The 27,720-nt window shown below is 42.8% G+C and overlaps 1 protein-coding gene across 2 annotated transcripts in view; it reads right to left on the bottom strand.

Annotated features, from left to right (window-relative positions):
* Positions 1 to 27,720, bottom strand: part of STON2 (stonin 2) — a 126,323-nt gene that overhangs the window by 9,331 nt on the left and 89,272 nt on the right. For both annotated transcript variants that reach the window (XM_037031182.1, XM_037031183.1), the window contains one exon: positions 1,634 to 3,472. In XM_037031182.1, coding sequence (XP_036887077.1) covers positions 1,634 to 3,472 — 1,839 coding nt within the window. The remainder of the gene's footprint in view (positions 1 to 1,633; positions 3,473 to 27,720) is intronic.

The raw sequence follows: 27,720 nt of genomic DNA, 5'->3' as shown, positions 1-27,720 counted from the left end.
GTAAGCCTCGTTTTTCACCTTGAAAAACCCAACAGTTCCAAATTCAAGTTATCTGAATCCATTCCTAGTACACTTAAGAGCTGAAAATTCCAATAAACATACACCTGAAGCCTTGTTTTTCCCAGGTCAAGTGTCCAGCAGGTTAAACAGTAATTGTCTCCCTGTCACTGTGGTCTCGTCCCAAGGCCTCTGTGCCAAAGAATTCAGAGTTTCTCCTTCCCTCCATCAAGTCAGATGGGCCCTGTGGCTGAGGTAGAAATCACAGTGCTATTGTCAGGAGGATACGGGGATCTTTCAGGGGAAATGAATTTGCAAGCAGAGAGAGAAAGACTTTGTTTTAAAAATCATGTCTGTTTAGAAGCAGAGGGTGGCAAATCCAGCCCCAGACACAGAGGTCCAATCGTCTCTTCAGTTTGCACTGTCACGCCCAGTGTCTGCCACAGGGTGCCCTGGTGGGTGTCTGCAGCCTGGAGCGCCTGGGGAGTGGCCCAGCTCCTACTATCTCTTGCCTTCACATCAGATTATGTGCAGGGTATGGCAACACAGCCGTTCCACGTGGGACAGGAAATGAAGACTTCAAACACACTGTCAGCATTTAATGGTGAGAATGGAAAGAGGAATATCTGCACAAGAGAAAGACATTCCAGTCAACAGTCTTCCCAACCGTACTCTTTTAGCTTGGCTAGGATATTCACTTCTGTTAACAGATGAGCAAAGTTTATTATAAACAAGATAGAAGTGGTTTAAAAGGGCATAGGACCACGGGCTGCCTGCTGCTGGGGTCACCCGGTCGTACGCCAACAAACAAGCTGTTAGCGCTGGTCTGACTGCTCCCTGGTTTGTTGTTAGTAAAACAACAACAACAACAAAAAACCTCTCCGGAACCCTGGGGAAAGGCATTGCCTTCTGGGCTCACGCAAGCACAAAACCAGCCCCCGTAGCTGTGAGCAGGCCAGGTCGGCCGGTTGGCTTTGTTTCTTTCTTTAAATCAAACATCCCTTCCTTTCCTTTTAGTCTGATAGAATTTCACCTTTTTGGACCTGCTTATCCGGGCTGGAGCTTCAGTCTGATCAGAGGCCATTTCTCCTCTTCTCTCTCCCCAAATCCCAGCTCTGAGCTTGAGATGTTATGACTGACAGGCCTTTCACAGGGTGGCTGGAATGATATACTCCTCACCTGTAAGTGCACATATGATTGGCCATAATAACCCGGCCTTTTTACCTACACCAAGGCATAGTTAGAAAAATCTCTCTTCGGAACCCAGAAGCCTTCTAGGATCTAGAAGTGGATAGCTTCCAGCCCCGCAGGTAGTATTTTAACGAGTCAGAGAGGAATACAAATTCATAAGCTGCCCTGGGAAGCTGCTTAGCAAGCAGGTCAGCTGAGAATAGTGCCCGGTTTTACAGAAGGCGTGTGATCACTAAGGAGGTGAAAAGACGGAGTAAACTGGGCCATCTGTGTTTGTTACCTACTGTGCTCAACTATTTCTGCCTTTCTTGTCCCACGCCCCCTCCGTCACCACTCCCATCACACATCAGAACTCAGCACTTCATCGGGAACGCGGATGTGGAACTTGGACCCCGCTCGTTGGCAACCGCGTGGTGAGTTTCATGGACGAGGACCCTCCACCTACCGGAGTTTTTGTCAGGCAGTCGGTTTATCCTCCACACGATGGAGTTGAAGGCGTGTTCATACTTGGCAGTTCCCAGAGTTACTCTCATGACAGGCTCAGAGCCAGATGTGCTGGTTGAACCAAAACTGGCCCCCCGGTTCACTTTGGCTTTCAAAGACTTCTCCCCCAAGACACTTTCCCTGCGGAAGTTTTTCACCCACTCACTGGGCACAGGGTAACGGACCATCACGTTCTCGCAGGGAACCTGAGTGAGAGGGTCACAGTTGGAGGAGAAGCCGGTGGACATCCTCAGCCAGCTCTGCACCTCCACCTCGGCCCCGTTGATGCTGGCGGCCGTCCTGAGCGTGAAAGGCAAGGTCTTCTCAGCATACACCGTCCTGAACCGCATGAGCTCAAAGCGGCACGCGTCCAAAGGGTTGAACAGAATGACCCGCGAGGTGTTGAATACATCCTCATCCACGCACCCGTGAAAATGGCACTTGTGGAGCTTGATCCACTTGGTGGTGGTGGTTGGCATGATGTCTTGCCGGGAAACTATTTCGTTCCCTTTGACGAGGATGTCATTGAGGCCCAAGCGACACTCTGCAAGCCCAGAGAGGAAACTCAGAATGTGGATCCGTGTCAAGACATGGTGCTGGAGAATCTGGCTGTCTCCTTTGCTCACAAGGCCAGAGAATTCATCTCTGACATCCACTGTAATCTCCTCTTCAAGGTAGTTCAAACCAACTGTGCTCAAGTCCATTGACAACACCGGCAGATCCATGAGACAGTCCTGAACGGCACGGATGAAGCTCAGGAAGTCATCGTAATTAGTGGTGCCCAGCTTAATCACCTGTTCCCTCTCAGCTGTGTGGGCAACGGCAGGTTTGGGCTGGTATTTCTTCTTCTCCTTGTAGGTGACACGGTCTATGTGCAAGCTGTGAATCCTGCCATTCTCGTCGTAGTTTTGGAGCCGAGGTTCTGAAATCTCATGGCAGCTCTCCAGCTTGAACTCGCGGAATGGCTTCTCTAGGCCCTGCTCATAATATAGCTGCAGGTGGCCACTCTCTGTCAGTTTGATGTAGATGGGTCCCCAGTGCCTGGAGGACATGATGTTCTTCTTCTCCGGGATCCTTAGCATCATTGGCCACCCATCCCTGGGCTGGGAGAGTGCCAAACCAGGTGGGTAGTCCTCCAGTCCAAGCCAGGCTACTGGGTCATCATCAGGCAGTGTCGCATTGCGTAAGTGGTCAGGGTCATCGATGTGGAGCTGTTTGAGTTTTTCAACAGCGTCAGAGTGTGACTGGTGCTTGCTCGAGTCATCAAAACTGATGGCGTCCTGGTAGATGACAATGAGGGAGTCTCTCTGGCCTCTGCCGGTGGTGCTAGAAGTGGAACTGTTTTGGGAGCGCCTCTCCTGCTCCTCGAAGAAAGCACTGAAAGGGTTGATAGGGGAGGGCTGTACATCCCGGAGAGTCTCATTCAGGAAAGGATTGGTTGCCCTCCAAGGTGGAGCCTCCACTACGGAAGGAGGATGGTTTAAGGAGGAAACATCCAGCTTCTGAACCTTGGAGAAGTTCATCAAAGTGCTCTTGGGACGTTCCCGCTTCTTAAACGAGCCCGTTGCATTATAAGGTACATCCGGGATCACAGATGCAATAGGTGGTGTGTTCAACTTCAGAGGAGAGGTGACGGGTGGCAAAGGGCAGCTCACTTCATTGTCATCAAAAGTGACCCAGCTGGGGAAACGAGCAGAGGTCACTGGGGTGGCAGGGTGTCCGTTCATGACTGGACTGCTGGCCTGCCAGCTGATGGCCTCCATGTCTATCTCTTCATCTTCCTGGAGTGAGGAGGAATTGTCTGAAAGGAAAAGGAGAACGCGTAAGGGCTGCTGTTCAGGGCAACTGCAGGTGTGGGAATGAGGGATGGCTAGAACTTTTTCTGGAATCTAATAAATTCCAAAGCAGCTCACTACCTCTCTTCAGTGCTTAGTCCGGGGACAGATCTCTTAGTTTTGCATTTTTATAAACTACACAAGAGTGGCCATGCATCCAACACAGTAGGAATACAAATGAGTCTGCTGGTACAGTAGGGTTGGTAGGACCAAGGTCCCTTGCAATTTAACTCTTATACATTCTCCCTTTTATATAAGTTTCTAGAATAGATACTTTCTTTACTCTGCTCTAAAGTATGTATTCTTAATTACTAAACATTGAAAACCACCTCCCACATAAAATGAGATAAAGCTGATCTCACTGAATAAAACAAGTTATCTGGTCTAAGTGATAATACAATGGCAAATGATATAATTGGAGGGATTTTTGCCTGAATGTGATCAGTAAATATTGAAGATAAGGATACATGTTAATATCCTTAATATGAAAAAAGTTGACATAAGTGAATAAGAAAAATACAAACTCCGACAGAAATACAAGCAAAGGACATATACAGACAACTCAGGAAAAAGGAACAAAAAAATGTCTAATAAGCATGTAAAAAATGTCCAATGTCACTAGTAATAAGAAAAATAAAAATTAAAAAAAAAACCAGTGACAATTGAAAGTTTTAGGTATCCAATGATGGTAAGGGTGCTACGATATGAACAGTTAAGAGACCTGTAATGGGACTGTACGATGCTACAAACTCTCTGAAACTGGGTTGGCAATTTGCCCAAAGGGTCTTACAAATGTTCATAAACGGTGACTTAAGGACACAGATGCAAATTGTGAGCCACGTTCTGGGTGAATGTTCAGAAATTGGGGCACACAATGGAATAATGCCCAGTCATTAAAATGTTCACAAGTATGCTATAACACGAGAACACACTCATGATATAATCTCTTCTTTTTTCTCTAAAATACGTTTCTGTCTTAGGGTTTATTTTAAGAAAGGAAAAAAAAGGTCTTTAAAACTAAAACTCCACCCTAGCAGTACATTCAAGGAAGGAGATACAAGGCTTGAGTTTCTATGCAGAAAGGATCCAGACCTTTTGAACGGCACAAAGGCCCCGTGTGTCTGCTGTGGGAAGGCAGGGGAGGGGAAGCCTTTCTCAGGAGTGGATTTGAATAAAGGAATGACACCGAAAACAAATATGTGTCTGGCATAGTAAGCTGCTCAGCTAAGGTTTGTTGACTGAATCAGTGAGAACAGAAACTTTGCTTCGGAGCAGTTCTATTCTGTCTCTAGAGGAAATGTGTATGGGGGTCTCTACCACTCTTCCCCTCCCGTTTCCACTGCCAGGAATCGGGAATCAAAGAGAAATGGATATTGCAGTGCTTGAGTCAAAAAGTTGAGTTTTCTAACCTCCTTACTAAACCTTCATGAATGTCATATGCAACCATAACAAATCAGCATCCTGACCGTAATTGCAAATGTAATTACCCGAGGATGAGAAGGCTGGCTTGTCATCCATCTTTCCAAGTATATTTATTCAAATAAATTGCAATTCCCCCCACTGAAAACATCAATTTGAAAATGTAGGCTAAATACATGAGCATGTATATATATCCACATTCACCTCAGAAATATAAAGAGCAAAAATTATTTTCTATATGTACAGCACCACAAAAGAATTCCAAAACATTTTAAAACAAAAGATGACACCATCCCTCAAATTAATCACTATTCACTTTGTAGATGCTTACGTGACTTATTTTCTGGAAAATAAAGGGGAAAGGGTTTTAGAATTTACATTTTATTTATTACTACTACTACTACTACTACTACTATTAGTTTTCCTTTAATGAAGGCAAGAGGGAACAATGTGGCCCTGAGCAAAATACAGTCACTTCCTTGGAGCCATAACTGATCCTCCCTCGAGAAGTGGGAAGGCGAGCACCTCCAAACGAAACACATCCATTTCTAATGAATCAGCTCCATGGTCCCTCTATAAAGTAGCGTTGCTACCCACGCAGGCTGGTCCTGACCCGTCCCTAGTCTCAGGGACATCCCCTCCACCTGGAGCTCATCACCACTCCGTTTTAAAGCTCAAGTCCTTTTCCTCTGGAGGCTGGTTTTCTACCAAAACTGCCAGGGGATTCCCTTCTGCTGGGACTCTTGTCCCCAGAATAGCATTTCTCATCTTCCTCTCCCAAGCCAAAAAAAAAGAAAGGGAAAAAGGGGCCTTTGTCTCTACTGAAAATAATGTTCTTACAATAAATTTCTTTTAAACTAAGTTATTTGAAATCATATGAAGTCCTAGAGGGTTTTGAAGCATTAAACTCGTCATACAAATTAAATAAAGCATCTTTATATTTGGAAGAACATTTAAAAAATTAATTTCTAGAGATTCTATATTCTCTTGGACGATCAATAAAAAGTATCAAGACTGTGTCGCTAAATCTCCTCTCCTTTGGCAGTTTCCTTGCCCATGATGACAACCTGTTTCAAAAATCCATCCTTTGAGGCGCAGTGCACTGTAGGTCACATCTCTGAAAATGAGCTGAGAATTTGCTTGTCTACAAAATCTACAGAGAGAAAAAGATTGTAGTAAACACACTTTATAGATAAAAAGCAAAAGTGATCCACAGTTCATAGAAAAATAAAGCATTTTTGCTTTATTGTAATGGAGCACGCTGCTTTAAACGATTACTCTGATTAACGCTGACTTCCCTATTTGTTAGCTCTTCATTTTGCTTCATTTATTATTGACCGAAAGACATTTTCAAATGCATTTACTAAGGATAGGCTATATATTTTCTGAGCTTCTTTTTATTACAGGTTCTTCTTTGGGACCTTCACATATAAAAATAACATATCTGTATGTAAGTTTTCTGGGGGAAAATATTTGCATCATACATGACAAGAACTTAAGGTCCTTAATATATAATTATAGTGTATCCTTAACAAAAAATGGAATACACCCTTACAAAACAAAAGAATAACAGACAATTCACTAATGAAGTTTTACCATCTATGAATATAAGTATCGAAGAACTATTTGGAAATAAAAGTTTAACCTTATAAAACAATAAATATAATTCTCCCAGGGTCACAGAAACAAAGACTTAGAAAAAAATTCATTATTGGTGACACAGGGAAATTCACGTTCTGATGGAAGTGTTCAAAAAAATCTTCCTGGAAACTGATTTGGAAATTTGTATAGAAGCCTCAAAATAAAAAATGTGACCTAAGAATTCTACTTATAGGAGTTTATTCTAAGGAAAGAACAAGACAGATGTGCAACGATACACAGAGTGGTATGTTTACCATAGCAATGTTTTATCACAGAAACACTGGAAACAAACCAAGGGCCCAATAACAGGAAATTGGTTTTATCAATTGTCACACCCGCAAAATGGACTGCATGCAGCCCTGAAGACAGTGCTCTGCTGTGTGTTTATTCCCATGGAGGGTGATCAGGATACCTGCCCCTCGGCGAGTGCTAACAAGGGCCTACAGGCTGGCTGACGTCAGATTGCCTGGGATTCTGGTCTGTACCTGCAACTGATTAGCTATGTGACTTATGGCGAGTCCCTTAATTTATCTGTGTCGCAGTTTTCCCACCTATGAAATTAGAAGAATGTTAAATCTTACCTGACAGGGTTGTTGGAAAAATTAAATACAGATGTCAGTAGAATTGTGCCTGGCAAATAGTGAATGTTCAGCAGTTGCTAGCTGCTATTACTGCTAGAATGACACAGTTTCAGGATACAAAGTATATAGGTATTTAAAAGGTTTGGAATATAATATTTTACAATGTTTCGATGTGAAAACAAATGTCTCATGTGGGGGAAGACATGATTTAAAATTTTTTAAATTCATCTTCTTTTTTTAAAAAGCATTAATTGCTTACAAATAAATAATAAAATCAACACATATCTTTATTACTCCTACTAACTTGAGAGAAAGAACACAAACAGCTTAGCTGCAGTCCATGCAGACAAAGCAGCACTTGGATCTTTCTTAAGACCCTTAACCTGGTGTGGCTAGTATTGGAAATACTGGGGGGAGAGGGGGGTGTGGGTGAAGAGGCGAGCAAATTGGCAAAAACTTATTACCTTCAGAATGAAATTAGCTATCACCCACAATTCTGTTTTATTGACTCATTAAAATAAAAGCCAAACCGAAAATCTAGCACTATTTTAATTAGAATCTCTTGCACTTGCTATCTGCAAATTACTTTTATTATGAGTTGGACTTCTGCCAAACAAAGCCACGGGTATAGATTAGCTTCTCCTTTTACAACACAGAGAATTTCCAGTACTTAAGAGCTCCCCAGTTAGTGTCACTACAGATGCGAACCTAAGAGAAATGGTGGATTCTTTTCATGTTAGACCACGATCTATTTTCAGTTCCCAGGAGAATAAATTAAATGATTACAATGGTAATCACAGCCACCAAACTGAAGAAAAAGTAAAAACTATGGGGAACAAAAGAACCATTTCTGTATTTTTTTTGTTTTTTATCTTTCTTTTTCTTTTTTTAATGTATTTTATTGCTTATGACATTACAGTTGTCCCATTCCCCCTGCTTTATTCCCCTCCACCCTTGCACACCCCTCCCACCCACATTCCCCACCTTTAGTTCATGTCCATGTGTCATAAGTTCTTTTTATACATATATATTTTATTGATTATGCCATTACAGTTGTCCCATTTCCCCTTCATTCTCCTCCGCCCTGCACACCACCTCCCCCACCATTCCCCACTTTAGTTTATGTCCATGTGTCACAAGTTCTTCAGATTCTGTATTTCCCATACTATTCTTGCCCTCCCCCCTATTTTCTACCTATCATCTATGCTACTTATTCTCTGTACCTTCTCCCCCCTTCTCCTCCTGCCACTCCTCTGTTGCTAACCCTCCATGTGATCTCCATTTCTATCATTCCACTCCTGATCTAGCTGTCCTCTTGGTTTGCTTTTGTTTTAGGTGTGGTTGTTAATAACTGTGAGTTTGCTGTCTTTTCACCGTTCATATTTTTTATCTTCTTTTTCTTAGATAAGTCCCTTTAACATTTCATATAATAAGGGCTTGGTGATGATGAACTCCTTGAATTTGACCGTATCTGAGAAGCACTTTATCTGCCCTTTCATTCTAAATGAAAGCTTTGCTGGATAGAGCAATCTTGGATGTAGGTCTTTGGATTTCATGACTTGGAATACTTCTTTCCAGCCCCTTCTTGCCTGGAAGGTCTCTTTTAAGAAATGCGCTGACAGTCTGATGGGAACTCCCTTGTAGGTGACTGACCCCTTATCTCTTGCTGCTTCTAGGATTCTCTCCTTCATTTTAATCTTGGCTAATGTAATTATGATGTGCCTTGGTGTGTTCCTTCTTCGGTCCAACTTCTTTGGGACTCTCTGAGCTTCCTGGATTTCCTGGAAGTCTATTTCCTTTGCCAGATTGGGGAAGTTCTCCTTTATTATTTGTTCAAATAAGTTTTCCACACATGGCTCTTCCTCTTCCCCTTCTGGTACCCCTATAATTCTGATGTTGGAATGTTTAAAGATGTCCTGGAGGTTCCTAAGCCTCTCCTCATTTTTTGAATTCTTTATTCATTCTTTTCTGTTTGGTCATTTTTTTCTTCCTTCTGGTCCACTCCCTTGATTTGAGTCCTAGTTTCCTTTCCATCACTATTGGTTTCCTGTGCATTTCCCTTCATTTCAATTAGTTTAGCCTTCATTTGTTCCTCTAATTTGTGACTAAAATCAATCAATTCTGTGAGCATCCTGATGACCAGTATTTTGAACTGTGCATCTGAAAGGTTAGCTATCTCTTGGTTGCTTAGCTTTATTGGCTCTGGGGCTTTGAGCTGTTCTTGAGCCTTAATGTTTTGGTCTGTTCGCACCTGTTACGTGAGGGGCGGAGCCTTAGGTGTTCACCAGGGCAGGGCAACCCAGGTTGCTGGGTTTTGACGCTGTATGTGGGAGCGGGTTCAGAGAGGGGCAATGGCGTTTGTTCTGCTCTGTCTTGGATTTTGGTCCCCTCTGCTGATTCCCACAAGCAAATTGGGCCCTTCTAGTGCTGGTTCCCAGGTGTGTGGGCTTGTGCACCCTCCAGGACCCTGTGGGTCTCTCTAAAGAACTCTTTGTGAGCCTGGGAGCTTATCCCAGCCCCTTGACCCCAAAAGTCTTTCCAATTGGTGCTTTCAGGCTCTAATTCCTGTTGCTGGGGCCCTAGCCTGAGCAGTCTGTCTCACCACTTGCTCCTCCACGTGGTTTATCTGTGCACTAATGTGTGACTGCGGTCAGCCAGCCACCTTGCACCCTCACTGGGTCCACCCATTGCCACCTCATGCTTGGGATCCGCCAACCACTGCCTGTGCTCCTGAGCTCCTGGGTCAGTCCGGCTGATCTTTCTTGCCTGACCCCGCTCCGCCGCTGACTCTGCCTCTTTTACCCGTCTGGATGAATGGTTCGTTGTTGTCAGACTTCAATACAGTTCAATTTTCTGTATTTTGGCTGCATTTTTGTTACTAAAACGTTGTTGTCTTTAAACTTGGTTGTGCGAGGAAGCACAGTGTTTCCACCTACACCTCCATCTTGGCCGGAAGTCGTCCATTTCTGTATTTTAAATATGACAGACACTCTGCCATCTTCTTCCCCTAATTGGTTAATATAATTTATTAATGCAACGGCAAATGCAAAAAACTTGTTGAGATCTAGTCATTGGAACTCATTAGCAGTGGCAAGATTTTCTCAGCATGATATAGCAGTCACTGTTATACAACAGCATATAGTTAAAACTGTATAACCAGCCTCAGGTGCACAGTAGGCACTTAAATATTTATGGAGTAATCTGTAAAGTGAAAAGAGAAACACAAACCACAGAATTTGGGGGTCTAAAGAGATTTTAGAAATAAAACTTGACCCCTCCATTTTGCTGAGGAGACTGAGGCTCAGTGAGTGTAAGTAAACTGCCCAATGTGAAATTAAAAAGTGAGTCCTACTTTATTTAAAAAGATTTTATTTATTTAGTTTTTAAAGCAAGGGGAAAGGAGGGAGAGAGAGAGGGCAGGAAGCATCAGTGTGGGAGAGGAACATCAATTGGTTGCGTCTCATAGGCTCCCCAACTGGGACAGAACCCAAAACCAGGCATGTGACCTGACCGGGAATCAAACTGGTGGTCTTTTGCTTAACAGAATGACAGACACCCAACTAACTGAGCCACACAGGTCAGGGCAAATCAATCCCTACTTTCAATGTTCATTAATTATGGTATTTTCTTAATGCTTGTTCATTAAGCTAAAATCTGGTTAATTTTTCCCATTACCTTTGAGATTGGTGAGATATTGTGTTAACACAACTTTTTAGGAGCACTGTTCAGTGAGGAAAAGAATTCAGCTAAACAAGGATTAACATCTACTTGTACAGGAAGCCTTTGGGAATAAGGTCAGGTGGTATCAACCCGTTACACGTGAACGTATATGGGTGAAAGGAGTTAGTCATCTAACTTTATCGAGGCAGCTTCTAACTCGGACAAAATAAACTGGGACTCACTTGTCACCAATACACTAATAAAAAGAAGAACCCACCTATAAGTGGAACCTAATGAACAAAACAAAGAAGCGAGGAAAATGGAAACAGAGACATGGAAATAAAGAACAAACGGACAGTAACCAGAGGGAAGGGGTGAGGGGGATGATGGGAAAAAGAAGGGGAAGGGTTGTCAAGGAACATGTATAAAGGACCCAGGGACAAAGGCAAGGGGGCGCGGATTAAATGTGGAAGGTGGGGGTGGGTAGGGCAGGGGAGGGTAACGGGAGGAAATGGGCACAACTGTAATTGAACAATTAAAAAGAAGAAGAAGAACCAGAGGGTCTGAGTCTATTCATCCGCCCTAGCATTGTCCTGGGGCGTAAGTAGATGCCCTGATATTGCTCCAGCTACATGGTCGCAGACACACACAAAGTGAAGAAGCCAACTCATCAAAGCCACGGAAGAGAAGGCTTTATTTTTAGTCCTGGCTCTGCCATACATTTGCTGTGGCTTTGAGCAATGTCTCACTGCAACGTGGGAGAGTCAAAATCCCTGTTCTAGTCTGGAAGCAAATATGAAATAACACAGGTGAACATGCTCCTAAACATGCAGACGTGCTCAATTGCTGTTTGGTAAGGTGTACAATCACTTTTAAGATGGTGAGGTAGTTTGGGGTCTCAGATGAGTCCTAATCATTCCTCATGCTGTTCGAGTGGGTCCCAGGTGGGTAGCTACTGTATTTTAGACACGGAAGACCATAAAAATGCAGAAAGCCATCTTGGAATAAAGAATTATTTACAGATATGCTAAATCAAAACTTGTGTGTTGAATTACAGACACTTCACATGTCAGATCAAAGCGGTCATGGGCTTTTCACAAGTCTCCCAGAGACTGTTTCTGACAAAGGAAACGCAATCGAGTAACCGGAGAAGAGGGTAAAGTGGAGGGGCCGGACACTCTCAAAGCTTTGTACATTCTGAATGGAGAGCTGCCACTGAATCGACTGTGTCCCCACAAGTGTCCCTGGGACCACGGGTGAGTGTTCACTGCCTCAGCCGAGGACAACTCGGGACTTGAGGCCCGCTCAATCTAACACACTCACAGGTGAGATCATTTTAAAGCACGTCGGTTTTATCAATGTTCCAGTCACCAAGTCCTAAATTAAGTAATGGCTAGTTTCTATAATATAAAGAAGATTAAACTTTTTGATACTTTTAGTGAAAAAAGTATTTTATAACATCTGGAAGGCACAGAAACACCTGCGGACAATTAAAAGTACCTGAATCTGCTGCCACCTGAGATGACTGATGTCACCGTCACAGTATCTTTCCTGCAAATGTCTCACTGTGCACATACACATTCATGGACACGCTTATCTACAAAGTAGGGATTATTCTGCAAATACAGTCTCATAGCCTACCTTTTTTTTTTTTGCTTACTATTCCTAGGTGAGAATTTTCATGGGACGACATTCAGAACAGGCAATGTGGATGACATGGCCAGTGGAGGCTGGCCATGTCCAGCTGAGCTGTTGGCTCGAGCAGTAGTATGTTGAGAGACGCTGATATATGCTAATAGACCGTGGGGGCGAGAGCATGAAAACTTACTAACTTCAGCATGAATAAGCAATGTCTGGCTGCCTCGGCGGAGATGTGCGGGATGTGTGAAAAGTGACAGGAAGGGGCGATACTGAATAAAGGATTGTCCATGTTGATGATTTGTTTTCATTAAATAAATTTGACTCTTGTTGACATTTAAAGTCCGGGATCGCATTAGACACAGATAAGGCGATGGGATCAGTACTTCTACTTTCAAATAGAAGTACGGTCTCCCAGTCTTTAAAAATGGCAACGTTTGTGTGCTGTACCGGGGGCATTTCCTAGGGGTCAGATCGAGTCTCCTCTGCAGTCAGACACAGAGCTCAATGGAATGCGTGGTTACTTGTCGCCCCTTCTTCGCTTATTTGAGAGAAGTCCAGCAAAGGACATACAGGCAGAATCGTCTGTCCGCCTCTAGGCAAGAACTGCAGTTACATTACAGGCAGGCTGTATGTACAACATTAAACACAGGGCGGTGCTTCCTCAGAGACTTTTCAAAAGCATGCACTGTACAGCACAGGAATTTCTACCCTATCTTCAAGAGCAGACTGTGGCAAATACTCTGGTTAGCATGAATTTGATAAAGGTTGTTAGCCAATGAAGAATAAATAGTCCCCAGCATATTTCAAAAGGAAGAATGCAACTAAAACCTTAAGGTTTCTGGTTAAGATTAAGAGGGGTATGGGGTGTGTAAGGAGACAAGCAGAGTCTTCACAATCAGGCCAAAAGTCAGCTGGGCAAAGCTACCTTTATGGTGCTGGTTTTCCTCTGAAGTAGTATTTAACTTGGGATTGGATGCTCTAAGCCCACAGAGCCCTTGGTGACTTCTGAAGTGTGTCTGGAGTACTCTGGTGACTTTGGGAGCCGACTCCATGGTTGGGGGCAGGAGAGGTAGCTGGAGGTGGGGTAATGACCCACCACGGCCTCCACCTCTGGGACAACGGCCGTGGCAGGGCTGATGAAGCTCACCATCACGTAGCTCAGGCCAGGTGCCCTGCCTAGAGCTGCACTGGAACGACCTCATTCGATCCCGTTGACACCCCCATAGGGAAGTCCTGCCATTACCCCTCTTTTATCACATAGAGGCTGGGTGACCTGACCAAAGGCACAGAGCAGTACGTGGAAACAGAGCGGGAGCCCAGGGGGTCGCACTTCACGACCCCGGCTGGACTGCTCTGGCGCATGCAGCATGGGGCCTGCAGCGCAGTGTCTTCAGGGCTGTCTGATCTCGAGCAAGTTGCTCGGTTTCTAAGCCTCCGTCTCCACACTTTTAACGAGGAAAATAATAATAATTTGGTCTTTCCACCACAATGTGTTTGTGAGGGCCAAACGAGACAGGCGAATGCCATTTGTAAAATATGGCTTGTTATCCAGTTTAAATTATTTTAATTATTACTGATGAAGAGAAGGAGGGCACTTGTTTCTTCATTTTGAAGGGTTTTTTTTTGCTTAGCATTAAAGTTTTCATTTTAATAGTCAACATAGGCAATGAAAATAAGTGGTATTTACTAGGAGGCACATAAAGTATTGAGACAAAGCAGAACACATCCTTGTATCAGAGACCTGTGATTACAAGGAAAAAGAAAGAGTGATTCTTTTGACAAGACAGTAATTTTTATTTGGTTGTTTGTTTTAATCTTCATCCAAGGACATTTTTGTCATTGCCGAGAGAGAGAGAGAGAGAGAGAGAGAGAGAGAGAGAGAGAGAGAGAGAAAGAGAGAGAAACACTGCAGGCTCTCAGACCAGGAATTGAACCTGCAAACTGTGTATGTGCCCTGACAGGGAACTGAAGCCACAGCTGTTTGGTGTCCAGACTGTGCTCCAATCGACTGAGCCACACCAGCCTGGGAGACAAGACAGTGACTTCGAATGGCTCCCTGGGGAGCTTGTAGCTCCAGCGATAAAGCCTAGCTAACTGCTGGCAGGCAAGTGACACTTCCCTTTCCTGAAGTGTTAATGAACCCTCAAGGATTTGTGGCTTTCCTGATAATGACTTCCTGTTCCAGGAAAGCAAAGCACAGCAGCCAGAAGGTCCCTCTTCCACATCCTAGAGCTCCCATCCTCAGTCTCATCCGCAGAAAGCTGCTCCAGCTCCAGGCCTCCAAAGCTTCAACTATTCCAGATGGACAAAAATGCCAGAAACTAAAAGTCCAGCTCAGAAAGAATTACCTGTAAGCAAAGTCTCCCTGGACCCAGGCTCTGTCTGGTGGAAGTCATTCAACTCCCAAGAGGGCTGAAGCCCCGGGTCCATACTTCTACCTCAGCTCACAGAGGAATGATCTCTTTGTGCTTATTTTCTCAATCTGGACAATTAAGTGAGAAGTATTTCTTACTCTTCCTAGGGCAGAGAAGCTATATAAAAGGCTTTTGAACTGAACTGTTCTGGGGGCTTCATCTAGGAACCCAAAGTTGGGAGAGAGGAAAAATGAGCATCTACTGCAATTAAATGATAGGAGGGTCAACACAGAAGAGTTCAGTCAGATACCATTCAACAGTTTGCAAATGTGTTGCTTTAAGAGATTTAGGAAACACCCAAATAGAGTAAAAGGTGACTTGGATATAATTTCAAAAAGAGCTGATAGGAATGAGCCTAAAGTCTACAGATCTATAATGTAATTAATTATATCGAAGTTTAAAAACTTATTTTTAACACAAGTAACCCACTCACTGAAGAAAATATAGAAAATACAGACAAGTGAAAGAAATAATAAAAAGCACCCAAAGTCACACGTTTACCATCAAAAGAAGAAACATCTGTGCTGTTATGAAGGTTGATGATGGAGAAACTGAAGAGAACCACAGCCAAGAGTATTTGTAGGTTAACTGCAGGAGTCAGATGGGTGCCATGTACTCCACTGTGCATACCACTAGGGTCTGGTGGTCACTTTAAAATACGCACCCGGACCCCTCCCTCTCAGGAAACTCTCCTGCGCCTCCCAGCAATATACTGTGAGAACATCTCAATAAATGAAGAAAAGATACCTGGTAAAATTTAACGCCCGTTAGTGATAAAAACTCTCAGCATACTGGTGTAACCTGCACCACCATTCTTTTGACATTGTTTCTGTAAATGCTGACTCTGACTAATATGTGACTTGTAGGTGAATGGCATGTTTATTTAAGAATTCTGGGAACTGCCATGCCCTGTGTGGTTCAGTGGGTTGGGCACCATCCAGCAAACCTCAAGGTCACCAGACCTATTCCCAGTCAGGGCACAAGCATGGGCTACAGGCTCAGTCCCTGAGATAGGGCACATATGGAAGGCAACCAACCAATGTTTACTCTCACATCGATGTTTCCCTCCCACTCTTCTGCTTTCTCTAAAAAAAAAAATTTTTTTAAAGGGACTTCTAGGAACTAACTCAAAAGATGCACGTTCCAGTCTTCAGGCATTCCGGCTCCGGGAGATTTGCTGACCTTCAGCTGTAACACCAGGATGATGAAATCCAGGAAGATGCACACTAGACCATCGCTTGACCGGTTTTGAGGTCCTTATCACAATGGACTGTGCTGGTCTGCACGTACACCTGTGCCCGCACACCTGTGCCCGCACACCTGTGCCCGCACTGAGGCGTTAAGATGGTCTTTGGGACGTAAGTCAACCATCTTCTCAAGCTGCTGGCTTTTTTTTTTAATGACTGACTTTTAGAGAGAGAAACATCAATTTGTTGTTCCACTTATTTATGCATTCATTGGTTGATTCTTGTATGGGCCCTGACTGGAGATGGAATCTGCAACCTTGTTCTATCAGGACGATGCTCTAACCACCCAAGCCGCCAGCTCTTGAATAAACCTATTTTCCTTCCACCAGGCCTTGGGTCATGATTATTGGCTTTTGAGCAGCAGGCAGCCAAATCTGGGTTCAGTACCACTAGGAATAGAACAGAGCTGCGGGCCTGCGAACCAGACAATCGCGGTTCGATTCCCAGTCAGGGCACATGCTTGGGTTGCAGGCCAGTTTCCGGCAGGAGCCAGTTCCCTGCAGGGGATGCATGAGAAGCAACCATACATTGATGTTTCCTTCCTCTCTGCTTCCCTTCCCCTCCAAAGATAAATAAAAATAAAAAAAAATAAAAAAAAGAACAGAGCTTCCTCAGTCTATAAAGGGTATATATAAAAATGCAGCTAACATCACAATAGTGAAATATTGAACATTTTTCCCCAGTCTTACCACTCTATTCAATATTATGCTGGAGTCCTTAGGCACAGCACCAAAGTAAGGATAGAATATAAAAAGCAAAAGAAAGTAGTCAAATTCTCCTTATTCACATGAGGCATGATTGCGCGCTCAGCAAATCCAAAAATATCAACAAAATTATAGTATTAATGAGTGAATGGGCAATGTCTTGGGATGCAGACTCATTCTTTGAAAACCTAAATACTAAAATACTAGTAAGGAATAACTGGAAAATGAAAGGTTGAACCTTATGATTTATAATAGTATAACAGTATCAAATGCACAGAATTTAATGAAACATGTTAAGACTTCTGCACTGAAAACTATATAACATTGCTGAGAAAAATTACAGAAGTCCTAAATAATGGAGAGATTTCATGTTCGTGACTTTGAAAACTTAAAATGTTAATATGAAAAATTTTATGACATTGATTTGTAATTCTAATCAAAATACCCAGATTTTTTTTTTGGTAGAAATGGGTAAGTTATCAATTTCTATCAAAGCTTGTCAACAGTCACGACAATCTTGAAGAAGGAAAATGTTGTAAGGCTTCCACTACTAAATATCGAGATTTACTATGTAGACTCAGTAATTAAAACAGTGTTAATAGGAAAGACAAATAGGTGAATGGGACAGAATGGAGACTCTATAAGTAGACCCATTTATACATAGTCATTCAGTTTTGACAAAGGTGCCATGGAATTCAAGGGGAGAGGAAAGTTCTCCTCAATAAAATGTGCTGAAGCAATTGGACATCCATTAAAAAAAGACCTTAACCTCTTTCTCTCCACATATATGTGAAAATTAACCTGAGAAGGATCACAGATCTATATGAAAGCCAAAACTATAATAAAACTAGAAGAAAACACAGAAAAAATACCGATGACCTTGGGGTAGCATGACCTTGGAGTAGCAATGATTTCTTAGGACACAAAAAGTACAACCATGAAAGAAAAAAATATAATAAATTGCACTACATCAATTTATCTATCAAGACATCATTTAAAAAGTTAAAAGGCATACCATGAATAAAAGACGTGTCCAGAATATATAAAGAATTCCCATAAATCAATAACAAAAAAGAGCCCAATAAATAAACAAGCCGTTCATAAAAGCATCTGTGTCCATGGCCATGCTGCACATGAAAATGGCCCAACTTCATTAGGCACCAGGGGGTGTAAATTAAGCTCCAACGAGATGCTACACCCCCAGTAGAAAGGCTAAAATTAGAAAGCGTAATAAAATACCAAGTGTCACAGGATGCAGAACAATGGAACTCTATATACGGTTTGTAAGAGTATAAAATGATAAAACCACTTTGAAACATGGTTCAGCAGCCTCTAATAAATTTAAACACTCACCTACCTTATGAGCAGCAATTTATTCATTTATTTGTACAAAGGAAAAATAAAAAATACATTCACAAAGAAGACTTGCTCAAGAGCGGTTTCATAACCACTTTATTCATAAAAGTAAGGAGCTGGAAACATCTCCATCAATATCCATCACAAAATATCCATCAGCAGAACAGGCAGGCATATCGTGATACATTCACATAATAAAGTGCTGCTATGGAGATAAACGTAAGTGAACTAGTTAAACACGCAGCCACACGATGAATCTTACAACCACTATCTGAACCTCAAAAGTCACTATCAATGTCATTGCTTACCCTGGTTTCATTTCATTCATTTAATCGCATCCCAACCCTATAAAGTAGGTATTATTATCCATCGGTCTTAATAATGAAAAAGATTTGTAAAGAAAAACATATCAAAGATCATTTTATTCATTCACTCATTCTTGCAATAATTACCAAGCATATAATGTTTGCAAACAGGTACTGTACCGTATGCTGAGGGTATAACATCAGCAAAACTATACGCAAGATTGAAACCCAGTTCTTCCAGTACACAAGGCTGGTAGGTACTGTGACAGACCTAACATTCAAAAGAATAAATAAGTCACTGGCACTGCCTTTAAGAAGTTCAGTCCAGCAGAAGGTGCAGGCAGATGAACAACCCATTCCAATGCAGTAAAGGCAGTGAGGATGCTACAGAACGCGCTCTTGCAGGTGTATACAAAGTGCTGTGTGAACCGCCAAAAGGAAATGACTAAGAATTCCGGCTGAGCTGACTGAAGTCAAATGGGCATCAGGGACTGAAATTTTGGTAACGAATGCCTTCAGTCATTGAGGAAGACTAGGAGCTCGGGATTTAAAACTAAATAGGCCTGGTTGAAATGCAGACTCTATTTACATCTGTGGAATGTGAGTAATCACCCAACAACGAGAAGGGTTGTGTGAGAGATGGAATTGATACCCGTAAAGACTGAAGCACATGCAGAAGAAACTCAATTTATAGTAGCTTTTAGTTTTTGAACAAGTAACTGGCCTTTGTCACACTGCCAACACACACCTCCTACTGTAAATCTGTGTCACTCTCCAGAAAGGCCCGCCTCTCAAAACAAGAATATGATTAACTTTCTGGGGCTGAAAAACTGAAGATTAGATCCTAAACCCAATTCACTGGCTTTTGACCTCTCCTCACTTGAACACAACTTGAGCCCTGATAGATATACCACGAGACTGTCGATTTAGTCCAGCTGGCTGTCTTGCTCTGAGTGGCTTACAGAAGCTAAGAGGCCAGGACCCGAAAACAGTCAGACTAGTGGGAATCATAGTCCCTCCGCACTGTGCCTCCTTGTACAAAACTACTGTTTGTAGAATGTGCACTTTATCAGCTGCCTCTCTATGGACAGCTCACAGCAATGCTCATTTTAATCTGCATTAGATACCCCATTGGTCTACACATTTCTAGAAGAGAGCCTAGCAGTAAGTATTAAGTTAATCTGAGAGAGACAGCCCAGTAAGGTAGGTCCAAAATGGCAGGGCTTTCTCAATACGCAGAGGGTCTTCCTGGGGTGACTGCACCCAATAATTTAATATAGATTAATGAACTAGGCTCAGCACTCCTTCTGATGGCACAACAGCCTAGTGTGGGTGAATACTGTTGCATTTACAAAGTGGGAGCACAGAAGTTGTACAAGGAGGACTGGCTCTTTATTGGCATTTCCAGTCAAACTAGAATAATTACAGCAAGAATGACCGTGGTGCCGACCTTGGGCTCTGTATGTGCACAGCTGACTGACGAACTGATGCAGAAGAGTGTCGACCTTATTTAATCATCCGAACCCAAAGCTCTACAAAGAGCAAGGCACACGGAGGGAGAGCAGGCTTGACTGTGCCCCAGACAGGCGGTGGGAGACGTGGGGCAATGATGTAAGCTCTCCAAGCCTCAGGTCCCTCACCTGTGAAATGGGATGATGACGTCCTGCAGGATGTTGTAAGAATTACCTAGTAAAAGACATGTCCTAATAAAAAACAATTGTAATGTAGGCAATTGCCTGGCATAGTGCCTTGCACGTAACAGACACCCAATAAATGGTTATTTCTGTTATGATAATTAATGTAAGGCACACACATCTATAGTTTCGAGATAGCCAAGGAGAAGATATATGCTGTGAGTTGATTGCTTTTGTTGGATAGAAGCCATGTTAAATGGCTTGTGGCCTGTTTACATGGAGTGAGTCATTCAGTTAGAATGAGACCATGAGAAAATATGTCCTGGCTGAGTAGAGGACATCTGAAGAGGGAAAGAAGGGAGAAAAGGGTGACAAAGTAGTTTTCAGAAGAAACACGTACACCTTGTTGACTCTAAGCTACACGAAGGCAAGGCCTATGTTTTATTCCATTTTACTTGCTACCCTGGTTTCCATCATTATTACACACGCCATCAGAGTTGAACATAGCACCTGGCACCCAGCAGACACTCAGCAAACAAGCAAGCATGCACCTGGGTCAGACCCTGCACTCTTACTTGCAGGTGTGGCCATGACTAAACACAGGAAAGGGAAACCAATGATGGTGCTGTGGACGACTGTCCAGCACTGGCTGTGATAAGCAGAAGTGCCCTTTGCCCCATGGGTGAGTCATTGTGTCATCACACTGACACACTGTGACTGGTTCCATTTACAAGAGCAATAATGACAGGTGCTCACTCCCCCAACAGAGCAACAAACTCCAGATAGAAGCTCCAAATCTTAACACAGGAAAGGTCTGCCCAAACCTGTCACCTTCTATACCAGGGAGCAGATCAGGTGCATGAAATATTTCAGTGACTCATCCTGGACATAGCTTTCCCGAACCCTCATGCCAACCCGATAGGAGGTATCAGATTTTTACAGACTAAGAAAATAAAATTCTCAGAGGTTCAGTAAATTTCCTAGGGTCAAATACCAACCAGGTTTCCAAACCAATGTCCCTTTCATCTACTTAAAATATAACCCACATCCAGAGCAGTACTCATATCTAAGTGCACAGCTCCACACACTTTCACAAACTGAGCACATTGAAGTGACCAGCAGCCAAATCAGGGAACAATTCCCCTTGGGCTCCCTCCTCGTCACCCCCCTGTCCACAGGCAACCACTCTTCTGACCTGCCCCCCTCTATGGGTTTGGCTCAGGACATGCTAATCCACAGTAAGCTCTCCTTCCATTAGATTCATAGGTTTTTCTTATCTGTACCACCCATTTGGAATTTTCCAACACTCTCTTACAGGGTCAACTATTTGTTTTGGGTTTTTTTTTTTACATATCTTTTTTTTCTAATTATAATTTTAAGCTCCTTGGACCCAGGGTTTTATTCGTCTTTACATTCCCCACTACACCTAGTATAGTGTGACTACTCCAAAATATAGGTACTTACACATTTATTTCTACTTTCTGTGTATCTGACACTGCTTTAAGCGTTTTACCTGGATCATCTCATTTAATCCTTCCAACAACCTAATGAGGTAGGGACCGCTATTACCACCGATTACAGATGACAAAGCCGAGGCACAGAGCCATCAAGTCACTTGCCCAAGGTCGCACAGTGAGGAAGGGAAGGGGTCAGAACTCAAACCCAGGGGTTGTCACTCTAGGGCCTGCCTGGATCAACTTTAGCCTTTCTCTCTCATTGCTCTGTTCTCTTTTTGTAAAGTCTTTATTAAAGTACAAAACATGCCACCCCCCGCCAAAAGTGCACATTTAAAGTTCAATGAATTTGCATAAAGTGTAGACACCTAGGTCACTCACACCCAAATCTAGAGACTGACCACGGCCAGGGCCCCAGGAGACCCCTTTGTGCCCCTTCCCAGTCAGGAACTGCTCTCCTCTCCTCCCAGGGTACCTCCTGTCCTGACTTTAACACTATATATACATTAGCTTGATTGTTTTTGGACTTTATATAAAATAAAAGCATGCAGCAGGCCCTCTTTGTATTCGTGAGACTCACTCATTTTGTTGCATGTGGTATGTTAACTTGCACTTCTGTATTGCACTCAATTGTGGGAATGTGATAGATGCATCCATTCTCATGTTGACATGTTGGACAGTTGATAGCTTCCAGATATGGGTAATTACAGCTAGTGCTTCTGTGAGCATTCTTATCCATGTTTTTTTGGCACATATATGCACGTGTTTTCCTTGGCTGCACACTCAGGAGAATTGTTCTGTTATTGGGTATGCAAGGTGATCATACCAATTTACAGTCCCATCTGAGGCACACAGAATTCTGGTTGCTCTGCACCCTCGCAGACACTTGATAATACCTGTCATTTTCAAGTTAACTACGATGGTAGGTATATAGAGGTGTCATATTGTGGCTTTAATTAGGCTTTCACTGGTGGCTAATTAAATTGTACACCTTTTCATATGTTTACTGGTCGTTTGAATATCCCCTTTAGTGAAGCACATTTTCAAGACTTTTCCCCATTGGGCAGCCAGCTGTTTTGTAGAAGTTCTTTGTATTTATTTTGGATGTGAGTTTTTTGTCACATGTATGTATTGCAAATATCTCTTCTTACACTGTGGCTTGTCTTAACTCTCTTAAGAATTATCTATTGACTAAGAGATAGACTTAGTTATAATGTAGCCTAACTTATCAATTTTTTCCTTTACAGTTATAACCATTGGGGTTCAATGTAAGATGTATTTTTAGGGGCTGCCCCATTAGAGACTGGTGGGGCTGTCAGCCAAGGTTCCCTGTCTCCTGTAGCCACCCTGAGCTAAGGTAAGCCACTGAAAAGCTCTTTCCCCGGAATTTGACTCTTTAGGAAAATGAAAATAGAACTTTAAATGAATAGAACTTCAACATGGTGGCCCTGGAAGAAACCTGCCAGCCCTCGCCAGAGACTCCAGTGCCGTTCTGGTTCCTGTCCTTTCTAAGTCTGGCTTTTCAGCTTGATTTCCCAGCTTTCTCTTCAATTCAGGGTGTCCAACCTCCCCCTCTGCCTTATCTCCTAACAAACTCTCCTTTTTAAATGTCTAATTGGTGAGAGTCTGTTTCTGTTGCTTGCAACCCAAGAATCCTACTGAATGCTTCTTTCACTCTGTCTATATCGACATTCTCTCTCTACTTTTGCACATGGCTGTAAGCACAGAAGTACAGCCTGATCAGTCACACTGCAAAAAAAAAAAAAAGAAAGAAAGAAAGAAAAAAAAAGACAGACAGAAAGAAAGAAAGAAAGAAACTTCAATTTCTTGAAACTCAATCCTTTTGTTTTTATGATTTCAGTATAGTTTCTAAAAACTGTAAGTTTCCTGACATCCCAGAGCTGGCTTTGCGTTGACACTTGCCCCACTAGGAAAAGCAATGGCATTTTTCATTCATTGACTCTTAGGGAAATGGAGAGGGCGAAATCTAGCTAAAACAGGACATTCTGCAATAAAGCAGACAATAAAAAGTACAATAGGGCATGAACCCATTGACAAATTACCAAGCAAAGGCAGCTGTGCAGCTGTGCCTAAGCATGATAATTCCTATCTTTTACAGCAGGCAGCTATAATAATGAGCACCAATAATTTAAATAGAGGAGCAAACAACATTTGGGGTAGAATATAATTTAAATAAGGAATACCTCTAAAAATCAAATTTGTCCTGACTAGTCAGCATGGTGGGGGGGGGCGGGAGGGAAAGGTGACAATATGTAGAAACAGTGAATCTTGTAACCAGAAGGGTATTTGAAGATTCATCCTAAAAATCACTCTCTCAGACTCTTCATGTTTCACAAAATATGAGCACAGGCCAACAGTAACAAGAGAGATCTGAACAACAACAATAAAGTTATAACTCCGAACGAGTCTAAGCTGGTGTGCCACACACATCACCCTGAGGCGGCTCCGTGTCCCGGAGGGCGTTCTGGACTACACCCCTCGGGATGTTTCCAGAACCTGCAGGGCTGTCTTCTTATGACCTACGTGGGGGCACGTCTTCATTCCTTGAGGTCTGACTTTTCAAGACAGTCTTAACATACACTCGATGTGTCAAAGCTGATGAGTGCATTTCTATACATTTATTTCCTTTTTTTAAAAAAGGAAATACAACACAACACAGCTAGCTGTTCAGAGCATGCACCCAGGGAAACCTGGACTCTAACGGACACTTGCTGGTGTCTGATCTTGAACGCAAGACAGCCAATGGTTTGAGCCTCAATTTCTTTATGCATAAGACAGGATAACAGTCTATCTGACTGGTGTGGTTAGTAAATGTATTTGAATATTCATATCTTTAGCTTTCATTATTATGACTAAGGAAGGAGGATCACTTTTGTCTGTGGAGAGTAAATTGGTTCTGAAAGTACTTCCCAAGGAGCCTGTAAGTTTTAGACATTGTCCTAGTCATGGGTGAATGTCATGGCTATGATGTCTCTGGCCTTATGTAATCCAGCTCAGACACAGAAATTATTTTTAAAAGGGCTCTCAGTACACAAAACACAACCACAGAGTCCATATACTAAGACAGGGCGTTTATTTACAGGCGTGCATCTTGGTGTAGGACAAAGCCTAGTCAATTATGCTGTTGTGAGTCCAGCCCCAGCAACTTATGGGAAAAGGAAGGGGCCATGAAGAGATGGCAGTTTTGGGTGTGAAGAAAAATGAAGGGACTGAAGGGAGAAAAATATATTCTTAAGAAATACTGGGATTCACCTCAAAGATGTGTTTTATTCATGGTGTATCCACCGAGGGACTGTGGGGAATTTAGGGGCAGAAAGACTGCCTCAGTAGGCAAAATTCAGAATTTCAAAATTCAGAGGGGCAGGTTTCTGGGGTAGTACTGGCCTGGGAGAACAGGCTGGTCTTCTGGTAGGAAAGCTTTACTTGGATCAGCGATTGGATTAACAAACTTTCCCTGGTGTTGGCTTGAACACTTGTCCCGCTCTGCTCCTGCAAGAACAGAAATAGGTCACCGAACACCTAAAAATCTGGAGACCTTGAATCTTGAGCCTCAGTGTCCTTATAGATAAAATGAGCAAAATCACACCTGCCTCACAGTTTTATGCAAATTAAATGAGATTTCATGAGAAGCATCTGCTATAGTGTCTGGCACATAGCAGTTGATTGATAAATAAGTTATTTGTGGCTTCAAACAAACAAAAAGAGAGATGACAAGTTTTGGACCTGAACTATTAAGAAGACATTCTGTACCTGAGAGAAAAATTTAGTCAAGTCTGGATAATTCCAGAATTTGCTGAATCTTGATTTGAACAATTGCTATTACATCTCAAATGTATATTTTCGTAAAATACTTATAACATCTTGTTTATCTACATACATCTCACAATGTTCCTTGGTTAAGAGAATAAAAAAGCCACTTAGTCCATCGTCCGTGAGGAAATCTATTCAGAAGTATCCAGCTACTCTGCAGATTTGACCTTTCTTGAAGTTGCTAGAGAACGAGGTGCCACTGTGAAACATTCTTTCTGCACCTGTGTCAAACATGAATGTGTCTCTCAGGGCACAGAGTCTGTTCCCGCTGTCACCGCTGCCTCTCTCGAATGATGGACAGAAGCGTGTTTCCTACTGAGAGTCGGAGATAATGTGGCAAAGACAGGAAGAGGCTGGGTCAAAGGAGTTGTTCTCTGGTTTGAGAACCTTCCACCCAGCTGAACACCCTCGCCTTTCAGAACAATGGCTGTCAAATTGTTTTGTGTCCAGGGTCACTTTGGAAGATCAATAAACCCAAATACCACATATTTAGGGCCCTGGAATCAGGCAGAAAGACCTGTCCTTTTGCCACTTGGAGAATTCATTTAATACCTGGGGGCCTCAATTTCCACCTCTGTACAGAGAGGGGCTAAATCAGATGATCTGGAATTTGCCCTGCCTTTAAAAACCAGTATTTCATATCTATTCTTCTACATTTTTATTGTAAAAATAATAACAGTGTGACCCACCCTACTATGACCAGGCCGAAGAAGATGACATTGCTTTGATGGGACACAAATGAAAGAAATGATAGAATACAAATTCATGTTAAAGACAGAAATGCATACAGTGCCATCCTCAAGTCATTACCGGAGAGCTGCCTGCTCATCATGTGATGTGCCATGTGATGTGATCTGTCACTCTCTCTCACCACCTACAGTAACGATAACAAAAATCTGTGAACCCTCAAAATGGGTCAATTAATTCCAACTGGCGGACTGTCGAGCCTAACCAGAGCTGGGCAAATAGATAGAACACCTCCAACCCACGCAATACGGGCAATAGGTGGGCAATGGGGACATCAGGGACAGTGCTAACCTTTAAGTGACGGAGGACTGAGAAGTCTAACTGGCTTCCAAATGCTTGAGCATCCCAGTGTTACTCATGAACTAATCAGAGGTAATATTTACTGAGTACTTACTACATGCCAGACCATTAAGCCAGGCGCCATATAGATATATTGTTTCATTTCACGTTAGATTATCACTCCTATTTTAAGGGTCAGGAAACCAGGGTCACAGAAGCTCAGGGTCCTGGCCATGCCATTCAGCCACATTGTATTGCCAGTTCTTGCACAGCGGAGGTGGACAGGAAATCTCCTGTTTCCTTTCCCCTGTGCCTTCCTCCCAGGTCCAGTGATTCACGTCCTTTCCTCTCAAGCCTGAAAGTCCTAAGAGGTTGGATGGCTCAGGAAGTTTGATACTTGCGCTGCCCTTTGACTTTTTAAGAGTGTTTTACTCTAAGCGCCATACGGCACATAGACTACCTCCCTGATCACGTGCCCTGATAGCCTAGGAGTGCTGGCTTTGGGTTAAGTGTTAGTTCATGTGGTAGGTTTGAGCTAGGATGTGAGCTGAATGGCAAGTGCATGTTAAGGACTTGGAGAATGGGGAACAGTGAGCCTGGAACTTCTACTTCTACTTCCTAGAAGACAGAGCAGAATTTGTACTCCCTTTTATACTGCTTCTAGTTTTGCATCCGGCCACTGACAAGTAAGGAGGCAGTATGGTATGTGGGAAACACCAAGGAACAGGAGCAAGTAGAAGAATATTCCTGCCCACCACCTCTGCTCTCCTTGCCTCATTATCATGATGGAACCCTGACACTGTGAAATGCCAAATGTCAAAAGGTGTTTCTAATTCAGGAGGGGCAAAGGGGGGAAAAGGCTGAGATATGCCTTTATTATGTTAAAAGCAACAATTCTTAAATTCATACTACGCCAGGCACTACGCAAAACACCTTTCTGAGATAATGTTATTTACTTCTCATAAGAATCCTATGAACAAGACACTAATAACTATATAAAAAGAGGAAGAAAATGAGACACAGAGAGGTAAAAAACACCCAAGCAGTACAGTTAAAAAGTGGCAGAGCTGAGATTTAAGAGAGGCTTTGACAGTGAAAACAATGAGTTTGCTTTGTAAAGAATTTTGTTAAAATGGTATTTATTCCTGACGGGTCTGAAAGAGGCGCACCCCTAGGAACCTGAGAGACTGCTTACAGCTGACCTTCTCTGGAACTAACCCGGGGACATCAGGTAGGAAAGGGCCGCATCCCCATATAAATGAAGGAGTGACCCATTAATACTGCCCAGTGTGGCCTGTGAG

Source organism: Sturnira hondurensis, unplaced genomic scaffold (genome assembly GCF_014824575.4).
Source record: "Sturnira hondurensis isolate 20B ecotype Veracruz unplaced genomic scaffold, ASM1482457v3 Scaffold0021143, whole genome shotgun sequence".
NCBI classification, from domain to species: Eukaryota; Metazoa; Chordata; class Mammalia; order Chiroptera; family Phyllostomidae; genus Sturnira; species Sturnira hondurensis.
The sequence above is the reverse complement of the archived record's forward strand: the minus strand, read 5'-3'. Positions and strand labels throughout refer to the sequence as shown.